General features: G+C 36.9%; 1 protein-coding gene across 1 annotated transcript in view; it reads left to right on the forward strand.

Annotated features, from left to right (window-relative positions):
• The window catches only part of LOC127634002 (mitogen-activated protein kinase kinase kinase 3-like), a 58,561-nt gene that overhangs the window by 17,018 nt on the left and 28,045 nt on the right, over positions 1-13,498 (forward strand). Inside the window, exon 3 of the mRNA XM_052113390.1 lies at positions 10,196-10,311. Within this exon, the coding sequence (XP_051969350.1) occupies positions 10,196-10,311 (116 nt within the window). The remainder of the gene's footprint in view (positions 1-10,195; positions 10,312-13,498) is intronic.

Consider the following 13,498-nt stretch of genomic DNA (forward strand, 5'->3'; position numbering starts at 1 on the left):
TTTACATGCCATGCTCCTGTATTATATTAACTTTAATTATTGATGAAATAAAGACATATCGCCAAGCTGTGAGCTGTGTTTGTGTAATTTATTCTGGCCACCAGTTCAGTGTCGGTCTGCTCTGCATCCATCTTTACCTGATTTCCACGCTGAACACCGGAATCTCACATGACCACACGTGCCACTCCCTAAACTGAGACTGACTGGTCATCTTTTTATTAGCTGTGTATAAAATGGGCAAACAGCTCTCAGAGAGAATGGGCTGTCACGTTATTGCATGCACTTATTTATTTAATAAAATCGCAGCATTTGCCATCATATAATCGCACGGGCTGACATCGCGATTGCGATATGATTAATCGTGCAGCACTAGTTTCCATCCATGTTAATGTTGTGTGGTATACCGGTAATAAAGACATATTGCGATACAAAAAAATATATAAAATGATATGATATCATCTTGTTGCTAATTTACCTCTATAATACCACTACGCTCTCTGTCATTCATACACACACACACACACACACATACACAAACAGTGATGCACATATTGTGGTATGTTTAGTGTATGAGCTGCTGTGAACACACATGAACTCCTCGGGTGCTGCTCTGAGATCTCAGCTTGTCAGCGCATGGGGGAACTCAAATTCCATCAAATAAAAGTTCTCTTTAACTGGATACGTGAAATTTAAGACATTACAACAGAAGAATATTACTATTGTATTGTATTCAAAGTAATAGCAATAATACTACTTATAGCAATAATTTATTTATATTATTTATTATAATAATAATAATATATAATTATTATTAAAACAATTATTAGTACATGTAAGCAATATCACTTAGTGACTATTTTGTTCTTTTGAACTCGTTGTTTTTGCGATATCATGGTTTTTCACATAAAATCGCAACTTGGATGAAACATAGCCAGTGAATGTTAGTGTGGTTGTTAATGTTTTCAATGCACACTTGGAATAATATGACCTGAATGCATGTTTGACATTGAAAGTGTTTTAATCAGACTCTGTCTTAATTCAGATATGACTGCTTTGTGATAAAAGCTGTGCAAGTGATAAAATCTAGTTATATTTCTGTTGTGTTGCATTGGGGTAACTGAGAACATATTTATATTATACATCAAATATATTCTCATTGGCTGTGATTTTGACTTGTTGTACGGCCTTTTCGCTTTCGGTGTGGACAAACTACTTTGATTATTTGTCACTTGAAACTTGTTTCATTGCAGTTGGTTTGCCTGGTTTGTGATATAAATGTAATTTAAATTACGTGTACTGGTACCTGTCATTAGGAACACTTTAAATGTTTATGGTTTGATATGTTTTGACAGATGCCGGTCTCCAAAATGGACCCGTACAACACAAGAACTCACAGGGTTTGACATTTTTTTCCCACTTTCATAGATTGATCTAAATATTATACTATAAGCCAAGGCTTCCTCAAGGGTGTTAACAAAAGGCCACACTAATGAGGTGGTGGCACAGATACCAGAGCACAAAGCAAACACACCTCTGAATCTATTACATCATCAGCATTCTCTTCATTGAACATTAACTCGGCACAGTGGTATGGGTGTTGTAATTGATGGATTAAAGGCAGAAACAGAATGTTTACCGTACAATTTAGTTTGTACACATTTTGTATACTGTTGTTGAAGAACTGCTATAAAGTTTGAGCAGGAAATACTACTCAGCTGGTTTATGAGGCGACAAAACTACTACACAACACTAAGGATGGGTCACAATTAAGGTTGGGAACCAAGAACAGGTTCTTGTTTAAAACCGTTTGTTTTTAATGACTTTCGGCTCTGTTAGCGGTTCATGCATGTTTAATTTTCCACCTATGCTGACCGAACACTGTACTAAAATACTCTGACAGTGTTTCCTGCAGTCCTGCCACCTACTGAATCTACAGTGTGAAACAGTGTTTCCAGTGTTGTTCAGTTCTCAAATGAATGACTCTTATGAGCCAGTTCTTTTGAAACAACAACATGGAAAATCCGGCACTTCTGGTGTAGTCAGATTCCAGAACGAATGACTCTTATGAACCGGTTCCTTTGAATCTGCAACATGAAACACAGCACATCCAGTGAAGTCAGATTCCCGAACAAATGACTCTTATGGGCCGGTTCCTTTGAATCTGCAACATGAAACACAGCACATCCAGTGAAGTCAGATTCCCGAACAAATGACTCTTATGAGCCGGTTCTTTTTAGTTATTAAAAACCACTTATACATAAGTCAGTGTGGTTACTGAATTGATATTATACTGATGCACAATTATGAATGTCCAACTCAAAATTAAGAACTTTTAAGTCTCACAAACCTGAAGTACACATTACGCTACATAACATAGTCTAAACTGTCTATGGAACTGTTACTGTGTTTATTTAATGTTTTACTTTAAATCTGTGAGACTCTAATCAGGCAGTGCATTTACTAATTGGTTGTTCTAATGACAATATGCAGTTAAAGATACAAATGAGTTTTGTTGTAATCAGTAATTGAGAATTTGTATTTACTTTGTATTTAATATATGGATAAGATGATTATTGGATTGCATTTATGCCTCTAAAAAGTATGCAAATATGCCTTTTTCAAGAATGGTATTATATTTATTTCTGATTTGTTACATCTGCTCTATTTCTATCGGGAAGATACGCAGGCTTGAGTGAGGTTTAAGATGCCATTTACTGGATGAATGTAAAACAGAAAAGTTATGTCTCTCTTTGGCGTAGTATTGTCTCTCAAAGTCTGCGGCCCGAGGGAGTTGTACTTGGAACCATCATATCCTGCCGGAGATAGGAGGCAGGGGCGAGTTGCCTACCCCCTGTGCGGGACTGGGCTCAACTGGTGGCGGTGGGGTGGTGGAGGTTGCCGGTTAGCACACTGAAACGCAATGTGATAGATTGTGAGCAGACTTATAAAGCAATGGCTTACATGCGATTGGCTAGGAGTTACCCAGCTAATGATGTGATGATGTACAGCTGCTAGTCTTCCTTCTGATGTGTTTTCATTATTTGTCAACAGGCTGCTGAGGGAAGTAAATGAAATAAGAATTGCATTTGTTATTTTCAAATAACTCTTCCTCTAAGTTACTGGAAGAATCGTTAAGAGGAATAGGCCTTTATCACACTTCCAAGTTTGCACAGTGGAAGCTTCGTTTAGTACCCTAAAACAATATCTGCTGCAGGCTGTTTCAATGACAGTGCCCATAACACGTAATTATTATGGTCTATTTTATGTACAATTCATATACTCAAATACTTAATCTAAACAGATAATTAATCATGGATGGTGAAGCAAAGAAAATGGTGTCATATTATTTTATGATTTTAAACAGGATGTATGTGAGTAGGCAACACTTCACAATGTACAAGTAGGTTTTTTTACTAGCGGAATGCAAGAATATAGTGCAAACAAGAGCACATTTACACATTAAAGAGCTTTAGAACAAGACAGGGCTATACAGGATGGCACAAAGAAACCTGACATTACAAGTAAAGATTGTAGAGTATGAGCAATGATAGTCATCACATTGCTTTCATGTACTTACTTTTATAATCTCCATACTGTATATGTTATAAGATACAATTAAAATTAATGAAGTATTTCCATCCCATAGTCTGATTACAGACAATAACAGTTATAATCGTTGTAAACTTGGAGTAATATCCTCACGGTTTGAGTGCTATGATTGGGGATGCGACCAAATGCAATGTAAATAAATAAATAGAGATGAAAATGTCCGTTTCTACAACTGTATTATATTTAAATTAAACATGAACATGCTGCAATAGTGAAACAATGGCATTGAAGTACTTCAACGCGGTCTCTTGGACTTGAGTTGAGCACATTAATCCTCTGCGGGTAACCTGAACAGTGCGCAGCTCTTCACGAACCAGGATAGCTTTGATTGCCTCGCTCAGATACTATTATAAATTAAGTTGTTAGATAAGGCACATGGTGAAGTGCTGTGTTAAGGCAACAAATCAATTAAACAGATGATGCTTACTACAAGTGCATCCAAGGTGGTTAAAGTTATTTATAAAAACTGGCAATCGTCCATAGGCTTTGTCTCATTTCAAAGGCTGTGTGCTTGGTAGTACCGATTATCGGTATAACAAGTATCGTTTAAACAAGATGGCCTGTGTAGGACAAATGGAAACAGACTGTAACATGGTTGCTATGACAGTACGCCAATCTTTAACAAGCGTGAGCACTTTGAGTGTGAAGGGAACAAAGTCCCTTTGGAAGGGAGTGTTATAATGATGTAGAGAGAAAATAAAATAGATTGTACAGGTGTACTTTTAGTCTATAATACTTAATTTTAATTCTATATTACTATAATTATATGTATTATGTACTCTGCACCCATCTACTGAGGTACTTGAACTAACTAATTAGTTGAATAGTCAATTTTGAAAATACATGGGTATAATTGTATTAGAAACAGGAGTGCAAGAGTTACTGTAATCTTGTTAAATGCTTTAGTGGTGACGTGTGGCACAGCACTGGGTAATCCCCTCTATGTCTTCATTCAGCCCTAATCACATCACATGGATTCCTCCAGCTCACACTATCAGTATGTACACAAACATGCATAAACACACACAATAGCCAGATGATGCTGCACTGAGCCTCTTTCCACATATGGAGCTTTTGATTTATGACCTCAAAGACGGAAATAGTAAAATAACATTTAAGCTTGTTAAGTAAGAAGAAAAAGCAGCTTGCTGAGAGATCGTGAGTTTAGATGAAGTCTGTGTTTTGCTGTTGGACGTTCAATACTTCATGCTGCTGGTCAAGGGAACTTTTTGGTGGTTTGAGAGACCTTGGAGTGGGAGGGTGATTGAAATTACTGGATTTAGCAACTGTGGTCTTTATACAATGTGTGTGTGTATTTATCTGCACTTGTGGGAATTTAATTTGGATTGTGTGATTCATTATTTGTACTTGTTCATGATGTAATGCAGTGAAATGTGGCTCCTAATGCAGGCCCCATGTCAGAACAGAGAGAGAGCAAGAGAGAAAGAGAAGGGTATTGCTGGAGAGAGAGATTAAACTGGAACGTGGACAGTGAAGAGAGAAATGGAGAAAGCAAAGGGCGAGAGAGAGTTAAACACAATTAGAAAGGAGATCAAAGTGGAGAGAGAGATAAGAAAAAGGGAGGACAGAGGTACAAACCAAAGACAGCTGCCTTGCTGCTTTGTTGCGTAGTCAGTCAACGACTTAACATCCCACTTAAAATAACCTGTTTCATACAGATTATCAAGGCACTATAAAGTATAATCTAATGATCTAGAAAAAATTCAAGTGAATTTTAGAGATAATCAAGCAAATATGTAAACACCAAAATGTTTAAAATATAAAAACATTTACGTTTATGAATTTAATTACTTCTTTCGCTCCTTAACCTTCATTTGCAACTCCATTAAGAAATGAACCCTTTAAACTTGGATTGGCCTGCTGAGAAAAAAAATATATAAAAACAATAATTACAGTGTTGACCAATACAAAATAGTTATCGTTATAAAGCTTAGAAGCTGTACTTTACAATGCATGTAGGCATTATGACCAAAACTGAACAAGTGCTTTGAACGTTTTTAGACAGATCAGAAGTGTTCCGTATTGATCATTTATTAATAATTTTGCACTGTACTTAATATTGTAATGAGTAAAAGCATCAAACTGATCACATAGCCATGTGTTGTTGGAAAGCTCTCAAAATTAGAATACAACCAGTCTTTTATTTTTTATTCATAGACAAAAATATAGTGAGTAATAGCTAAGAATATGTCTTTGACATACATCTTTCATGTAAACAGGTGTCACTTGTTTTCACTTTTCACAAAAAATAAACAGAACTTAAAATATCACATACCATTGCGGTGAGGGGATTCCTGTTAAAACGAGCCCACACACAGCATAATCAGATGCATAGATCATTAGATAATCCACACATAGTGCAATGTGCACACAGCACATAATGTGCTATCTGGCCAAAAACACTTTAGCTTACCTGGATCAGATGACTTCATCGGAAATGATGTAGTACGTCGTCCAGCATCATGGAACGCTAAACCAATTGTATTAAGATTCAGATCGCTGCAACCTGAGGTGGAAGCCATCCAAATATGGGCAGAGAGGATAGTTTACTCTAATTACATATGGCCATCAGGAGATGCCACTAAGTACATGACACAGACTCAATGATGGATCAAATGACACATAATGGAACTGAATGAGATCTTATTACTCATGCCTGCATGCTTTGGAGAGACAGCATACCCTTACGCTTAGTTTTAACTGTTCACAATGCTAGGGAACAGCTTGCTCAGCGCCACTGTCTATCCCACAATCCACCATGCGTTCTTTGTTTTTTTTATTTAGTGTTATAAGCCTTTAATTTTGGCCAAGCCACTGAAACAGGAAATCTTTAAAAACATCTTCAGAGCTAAAATGGTTAAACAGGGTCAATTTTGATTTCCTTGAGTCTTTAAACTTTAGTCTTTTTTCCTTCATCTGTATCCTCTGTCCTTGTTTTGTGGCTAAATGGATTGAAGTGGTTGTTTATCTTCAACATTTTACACTTGAATTTCTGCTGTACAAAGGACCCCCCAACGTGTGTTCTTTAATGCGTGCTGTAATTAAAATCAAAATCTTACCTTACACTTGCACAGCAGGTGCACTGAAGGACAGATTATGTCACAGCAGGTGCACTGAAGGACATATTATATATTATCAAACATATAATGTGGTTTTTAGATGTTTATAATGATTAATAAGATGCGATCGCGAATACGCTTGCTGGCTATGCATGCCGCCATATTCTTTACATGGAATGCAACATGGGATCCGGAAGTGGTTAGAATGAGTGGCGGACAGAATGGGAGAAGGCTCGAGTGGATGGATTAGTTTTTATATTCTTTGCTTGATGTCAGAAAAACACATCACTGCATCAAAACAGTGCGCTCCGACGGTAAAAGCTTTAAACTTTTATTTAGTGATCGTTTGAATGTTTATAATATAAAAAATATATATTGTGATGTTGTAAAAAAGCAGCGTCTTTCGGATGAGACGTTAAACTGAGGTCCCGACTCACTGTGGTCATTAAAAATCATCTTAAAGAGCAGGGGTATAACCCTGGTGTCCTGGCCAAATTCCCCCCAATGGCCCTTATCAATCATGGCCTGCTAATAATTCCCATCTACTAATTGGCTCTATAATTCTACTCTCTCCTCTCCACCAATAGCTGGTGTGTGGTGAGTGTACTGGTTCACTATGGCTGCAGTTGCATCATTCAGGTGGATGCTGCACACTGGTGGTGGTTGAGGAAAGTCCCCCTATACTATGTTAACACTTTGAGTGACTAGAAAAGCACTCTATAAATGTAAGGAATTATTATTATTATTAACTACTGTAACTTGTTTAATTTACTCGGCAATGCAAATTTTTACATTACAGACTCGATCTGCTTCCATAGAGTCACCTCTGCCTTGCCCAGCACTTCTCTGCCTGAGAATATCCCCCTGACTCCTCAGGGATGCAAAAAAAACAAAAACTCAAATACATGACTGCTCTTTGACCCACATTTTCTAGTTGAAAATCTGGGTTTAACACCAGCCAGTAATAGCAGTCGTTAGCACATTTAGTGCTTTAAAGGGATAGTTCACACGAAAATGAAAATTTTGTCATTTATTTATCCTCATGTTGTTCCAAATCAGTATTATTTTCTTACTTTCATGGAACACAAAATAATATCCAGAGTGTTATTTTCCACATGACTAAAATATATGGGGACAGGGGATGTCAGGCACCAAAAATCACAAAAAGTATTCCAAATGGCATTTGCACCTTATTCCAAGTCTAGGTTTGTGTGAAGAAATTCTTATTTGCTTCTTATTTGTAGAAAATCATCCACTCTGCCATAGGTCTGAAATGTCATCTCATTTCAGATATGGCACATCAAGATAGGAGTCATGAAATATATCATGGAATATTTGTTTTTTGCGTATCACGTCATTGACATCAAATCTGGCAAGATGCATTGCGCTGTGCCATATTTTAATTGAATGCCATGTGATAGCTATGGTGGAGGGGAGATTTTCAACGTAAGTTTTATCCTTTTCGTAAGATTTCAGAAGGCTTTAAATATAGCCTACAAATCTTATCGAACTTATGTCGTATCGATTCTTGTTTTTATTTTTTAGAGCTTGACAATCCAATTCGAACTCCACTACGGCATATCCCTCCTCCTTCCCGGGTTTTCGACACCAGCGTAAAGCAGTTCAATGGAAAGGAGGAGGCGAGAACTGGCTTGACAATATAAATAATAGTTTAATAAAGAACTGAAACCAAAATACACAACACACACATATACGACGGACAGCTGCCCGTAAATGCTCTCTCTCTCTGTCGCACCTCCATCCGCATTCAGCCTTTATCATTCTCAGAGGCTTGATCAGCCTGATAAGGGGCTGGGTGTGTAAAACCACGACCCGGCCCCGCCCTCTGCCCTGTCACAGTGTCCACTGAGTAAAGATAAATGAAAAGAAATTAGGCTGATATACATGATTTTAGAATTACTAATAATCATCATATTGCTGGATGAATCCAAACAGACTCACCAAATTTAAAATGACTAACAACTGGCTTCATTTCTGAAATAATAAATAGAGCGAATTATTAGCATTAAAGTGCTGTATGAACCTGGGATTAACAGGACACCTCATCTCTTCCTCTGCATCTCCCTTCCCATGATACAGCAGAGGTGAATTACCTTCCACTTAGACTGTAATTACCAGACATGCTTAATTGGCCCCATTGGGGCTCCTTGATGTGTTAACGTTTGTCAAGCCTATTTTCATGATTGCTTCCCATTTCCCTTTTGATGGAAGGTAACAATGATTTTGTGGACTTTTTAAATGTTTCATAGGCTGCTGGTGCTGTTTATATTCTTGTGTGTTTCTTGATAATTAAGTTTGCAGCAGTTATTCTGTAAGTGAAACAGTTATGTATTTGCAACCCGTTCTTACTACCGAGGCGTCAAATACAGCCGCTTTTGCAAGAGCCCAGCATGTAAATCTACGTACGCCAAAATCACCCTCAAGTGTCTGTTTCCCAGTGGCAGGTACCTGCAGTCTCATAAGTGCAACATCACTGTCAATCTTAGGATATTATTGCATGTTTAACAGCTATATGTTTTATATTTGTGCTGTCAGTCGATTAAAATGTTCAATCGTGATTAATGGCATAATTTTTTTGTAGTTAATTGCGATTAATCGCAGATTTTGAAAGTGCTGAAATTTTACACTATATACTTTTTCCCTGTCAAAATGCATTTATTTCCATCTTAGGGAAAAAACATTGATGAGAGAATTTTCATTTTGTGAGAACTATTCCTTCAATGCGAGGTGTAAACATGGTCTCTAAGTCTGTGTGGTCTGTTAGTTTACATCAGTGGGCTGCACCAGAGAGCTCACTTCAAAGAGAAGTACACCAGTGATGTTATGGAAATATGACAGGGGTTTGTCTGTCTGCAGCCATGGAAAATCTCTCAGGGAATCTAAAAAGGAAATAATGGTCTGGTTTGTGTACCACACCACAGTGGAATCCTGTGACACTGTGTGCACAGTTTATCAATTGAAATGACTGTATTTCTGTTGTTTTGAATGACTTCAATTTAAATGACTTGAATTTCATCAGAGCTAGATATAAATGTACAGTTTGCACATTGTGCTATTCTATCACATTGATCGCAAGACACCTAATTTGCACTTTGCTCTAAATATGGCAATGCCTAAAAATAGATGCTGATTTTAGACTTCTCTAGAACCTGTTAACATGAAGTTGAGCAGAATTTATCTGCTCTAATAATAGTCTAATTATATTGAATTTGTATTTGGCAAGGCAAGCATAAGTATTACTATTGCTTACACTTTGAGCAAATGCCTAACTCTAAAAATAACTGTATCCTGCACTGTTTGTGCTATTAAATTCTAGTTTGGGGATGTAGGTGTCAAATCAAGAGAATAGATGAAAAAGTGAGTTTTTTGGTTAAACTTTGTTGTGTCATTACACTCCCATCAGCAAGTATAATTTGGCAGCCATCGAATTGTTTGTGACTCTCTAGTCGTAAACAGCAGCATAAATTGTTCTTTGTGTGTTCCAGATGATGAAGAGGCACTCAACTCCATCATGAAGGACCTGGCAGCTTTACGCTTCTGTTACCAGTTCAAGAGCAACAACACCAACAAGCCCAAGAGCAGGACCCAAGCCTACAGACAGGTAATTAGCCACATAACCCACAATACACCACTTAACAGCAACTAGGGATGTGCTACAAATCTACATATTTTCAAAGGAGTTGCCTGAATAACTTGTTGACTAACTTGTCTGATATAAGTCATGAATAATCAGGCTTGTTTTGGGTTCTGCTGACTACGATTTAACATGCTTCTTAGGAGGTATTCTTGTGTTAAAAACCAACTGGATGGCTAGACAAAATTAAGTGTTTTACAGTTTAACCTACTTTTTTGTAGTATATATCTTTAATATTAAACCAGCCAAAATCTCAAAGAGCTAAGAAAAGCAACAACAAAATATTTACTGCATTGCTCACTAGGCTTAAGGTAACCTTCCACTTGACCTGAAATAATCCAATATTTTCTTTTTAAAATGCAGTCTTAAACAGGATACAGCTGACAGAGCGACCACTAAAACATTTAACATCCGGCCCCTGTGTACAACATGAGCCACAGTACCCCTCTAGTTTTTTTTCAGTGCCTACATTTTCACTACAATGCTGTCACTCCACACAGGATACAAATCTGTTTTCAGGATAAATGGCTGGCACGAACGCTTAGTGCCAGCAAGAACTTTCCCAACTAGAAACACAACAACAACCATCCAAAATAACAGCAACCGCAGGTAGTCTTGACAGGTAAAAGCACATGCATAATGACGACACACGTGAAACACATAAACTTGCAGAATTCTCATTTCTGCATCTCAGACTACATTCATAATGGAGATGACATCACAATGTCAACAGTATCAGTTTAAATTGTATTATTCAGACTGTTCATTATCCTCAGCAGTTGAAGCCACTGTGTTGTCACAAGGGAGAGGCAATGTGTAGAGTAAAACTCACCTACAAGACAGCATGATAACATTAGTTTGTCTGTTAAAGGTCTTATTAAAGGAATTTGTTCACTAATAACTATACTGTAATTGCTTAAATCTATTAATTTAAGAAATTGGTACCTGACATAAAAATGGAAACCCATTAAAGGTGTGGATCTTCACTGGCCTTACGATATATAATTTAAAAGGTAATTCAATTCCGATTACAAAAAACGATTCTCAATACATCACGATATATCTTGTTTTTTTTTATCGATACACACATTATTCATTTAAAATGAATCGATCCCTAGCCTATAACCACAACTATCAGTTGCTGATAGGTGATATTATATAAACAGCGGGTTTGCTGTTTAAGAAATCAATCAAGCATCTGTTATGCACACTGCTCCGACGAGCGAGAGACTGGCAATGAGCTACAGCCAAATAAATAGAGGAGAGAATAGCATTGGAAAGCAGGAGACAAAAAAGTATTAGAAAATAAAAACGTAATTCATTATTATTTTCAGCTGTTATTTTCCTTTTCTGTGCAAATCAGTGCAGTAACGGGTGTAAGCCCGTCTTTCATGTTGTTTGTTTACTTGTTATCATGAATAAACTGTCCTGTTTCTATGTGCTTGACTTTGTGAATGAATTTCAGGATCGTAGTTTTAGTCGGGGACGATGGTCGTATGGTCAATATATCCAGTCTGTATCAGTTTTATTGTGTGCACTTAGCTTTAGTATATTTGTATCTGACCATTTGTTTTTAGCATCTCACTCTGTCTCTGGCATGCACATAAGCACCACTGCACTGCTGTGGTTTGAATTGAACTCAGAATCGATTCTGAAAGAATCATGATCAACTAGAAAGATAATGGGAAAAGTCATGGAAATTCATAGGTCAAAATATTTGAGAACTCTAAGGCTGTTCACACAGGCAGAATTAAATCTGATTTGACTCAAATCTGTTTAGTTTTTTAAATCTGAACTAGGCATAGGAATTTTCTAGTCATTTTGTAGTTGGGTACTCTAACCCACAAAAAAACTAAAACCTGATTACTTGTAAATTAAAATGCACGTTAAAAATATCACGGATGACACGTACGTGAAATGTATAATTTTTTTGTACACAAAAATTAGCAGGGTAATGCACAGATATAAACTCTTGAATCTTCGTAAAGGCTTTCACATTTGTATCATTTGACATGTTATTATTCAGAAAAACAAGTGGTGAAAGTTGGCTTTTTATAAAATGCGCTCTGCTCTATGATTTAACACACATACTGGTCTGATAAGCTCAGAGTTCCTCATATCTTTCCCCCATATAATCAGATTGGTTTGTAAGACTCCAACAAGAACCGAACACACACAGAATAGAATTCAATCACAGAATCAAAATATTACAAGTATTGTCTTTTTACAAGTATTGCCTTGGCTTTGCTTTTGTTGCACAGACAGATGCCATGATATATGCAAACTAACATGGACATGCTAGCAAAAGCAACTGAAGTCTGAAATGATTTTTATTTTTTTTTATCTGTCCACATATAACCTGCAGTCAGTCTAAACAATTGGATTTGAGAAAATATCAGATTTTTCCTGCAGTGTGAACAAAGCATAACAGGTGCTGTATTGCTCTTGTCGTAATCTTTTCTTTTTGTTTGGATAGCGCCTACCTCATTCTTTCTACCTCCTTAGATGTAAGGAATGCTCATAAAAACACTATGGACTGAAACTACACAAACATAAAGAGTTTCACCCAAGCCGCCCACTCGAATGTAGAACCCTCACACCTTTTATCTAATTCATACCAGACACTCTTTTCTATCATCACCTGAACTGTCATGGTATGCATGTAGGACTGGATAAACTGAACAACATGCAAGGTTTTTCAGGTTGAAAAGCATTAAAGACAGACAGGAAGTAAAAGCAACCAGTGTGGGTGTAATTCTAAGACAGCAAGGATTGCCTCAGCATGCAGGAACTTCCTATTTGTAATATATTTGCAATGTCACATCTCGCTCTGCATAGCAAGTACAGACTCTGGCATGCCTTTTTAGTTCACTCCACCAACACTGAAACTCTGAATAAATTTAAGCCTTATTAATAAATGGATAGTTTGTGCAATTTGCTAAAGGGTAGAATGTTCAAAAACATTCAATATATGTAGACTGTTTCAAAAGCTAGTAAGCCTACCTAGGCATTATTTTTTGGGCATGACAGACACATTTTAATGTTCATGAGATAACTACCTAGACAGCATTTTGGCCATCAAAAGCACATTTGAATGTTAGCGAGCTACTTACATAGACAGCATTTTTTGGCCATTATATGCATGTTTGAATAT

The sequence above is a fragment of the Xyrauchen texanus genome, chromosome 41 (assembly GCF_025860055.1).
Source record: "Xyrauchen texanus isolate HMW12.3.18 chromosome 41, RBS_HiC_50CHRs, whole genome shotgun sequence".
Lineage (NCBI taxonomy): Eukaryota > Metazoa > Chordata > Actinopteri > Cypriniformes > Catostomidae > Xyrauchen > Xyrauchen texanus.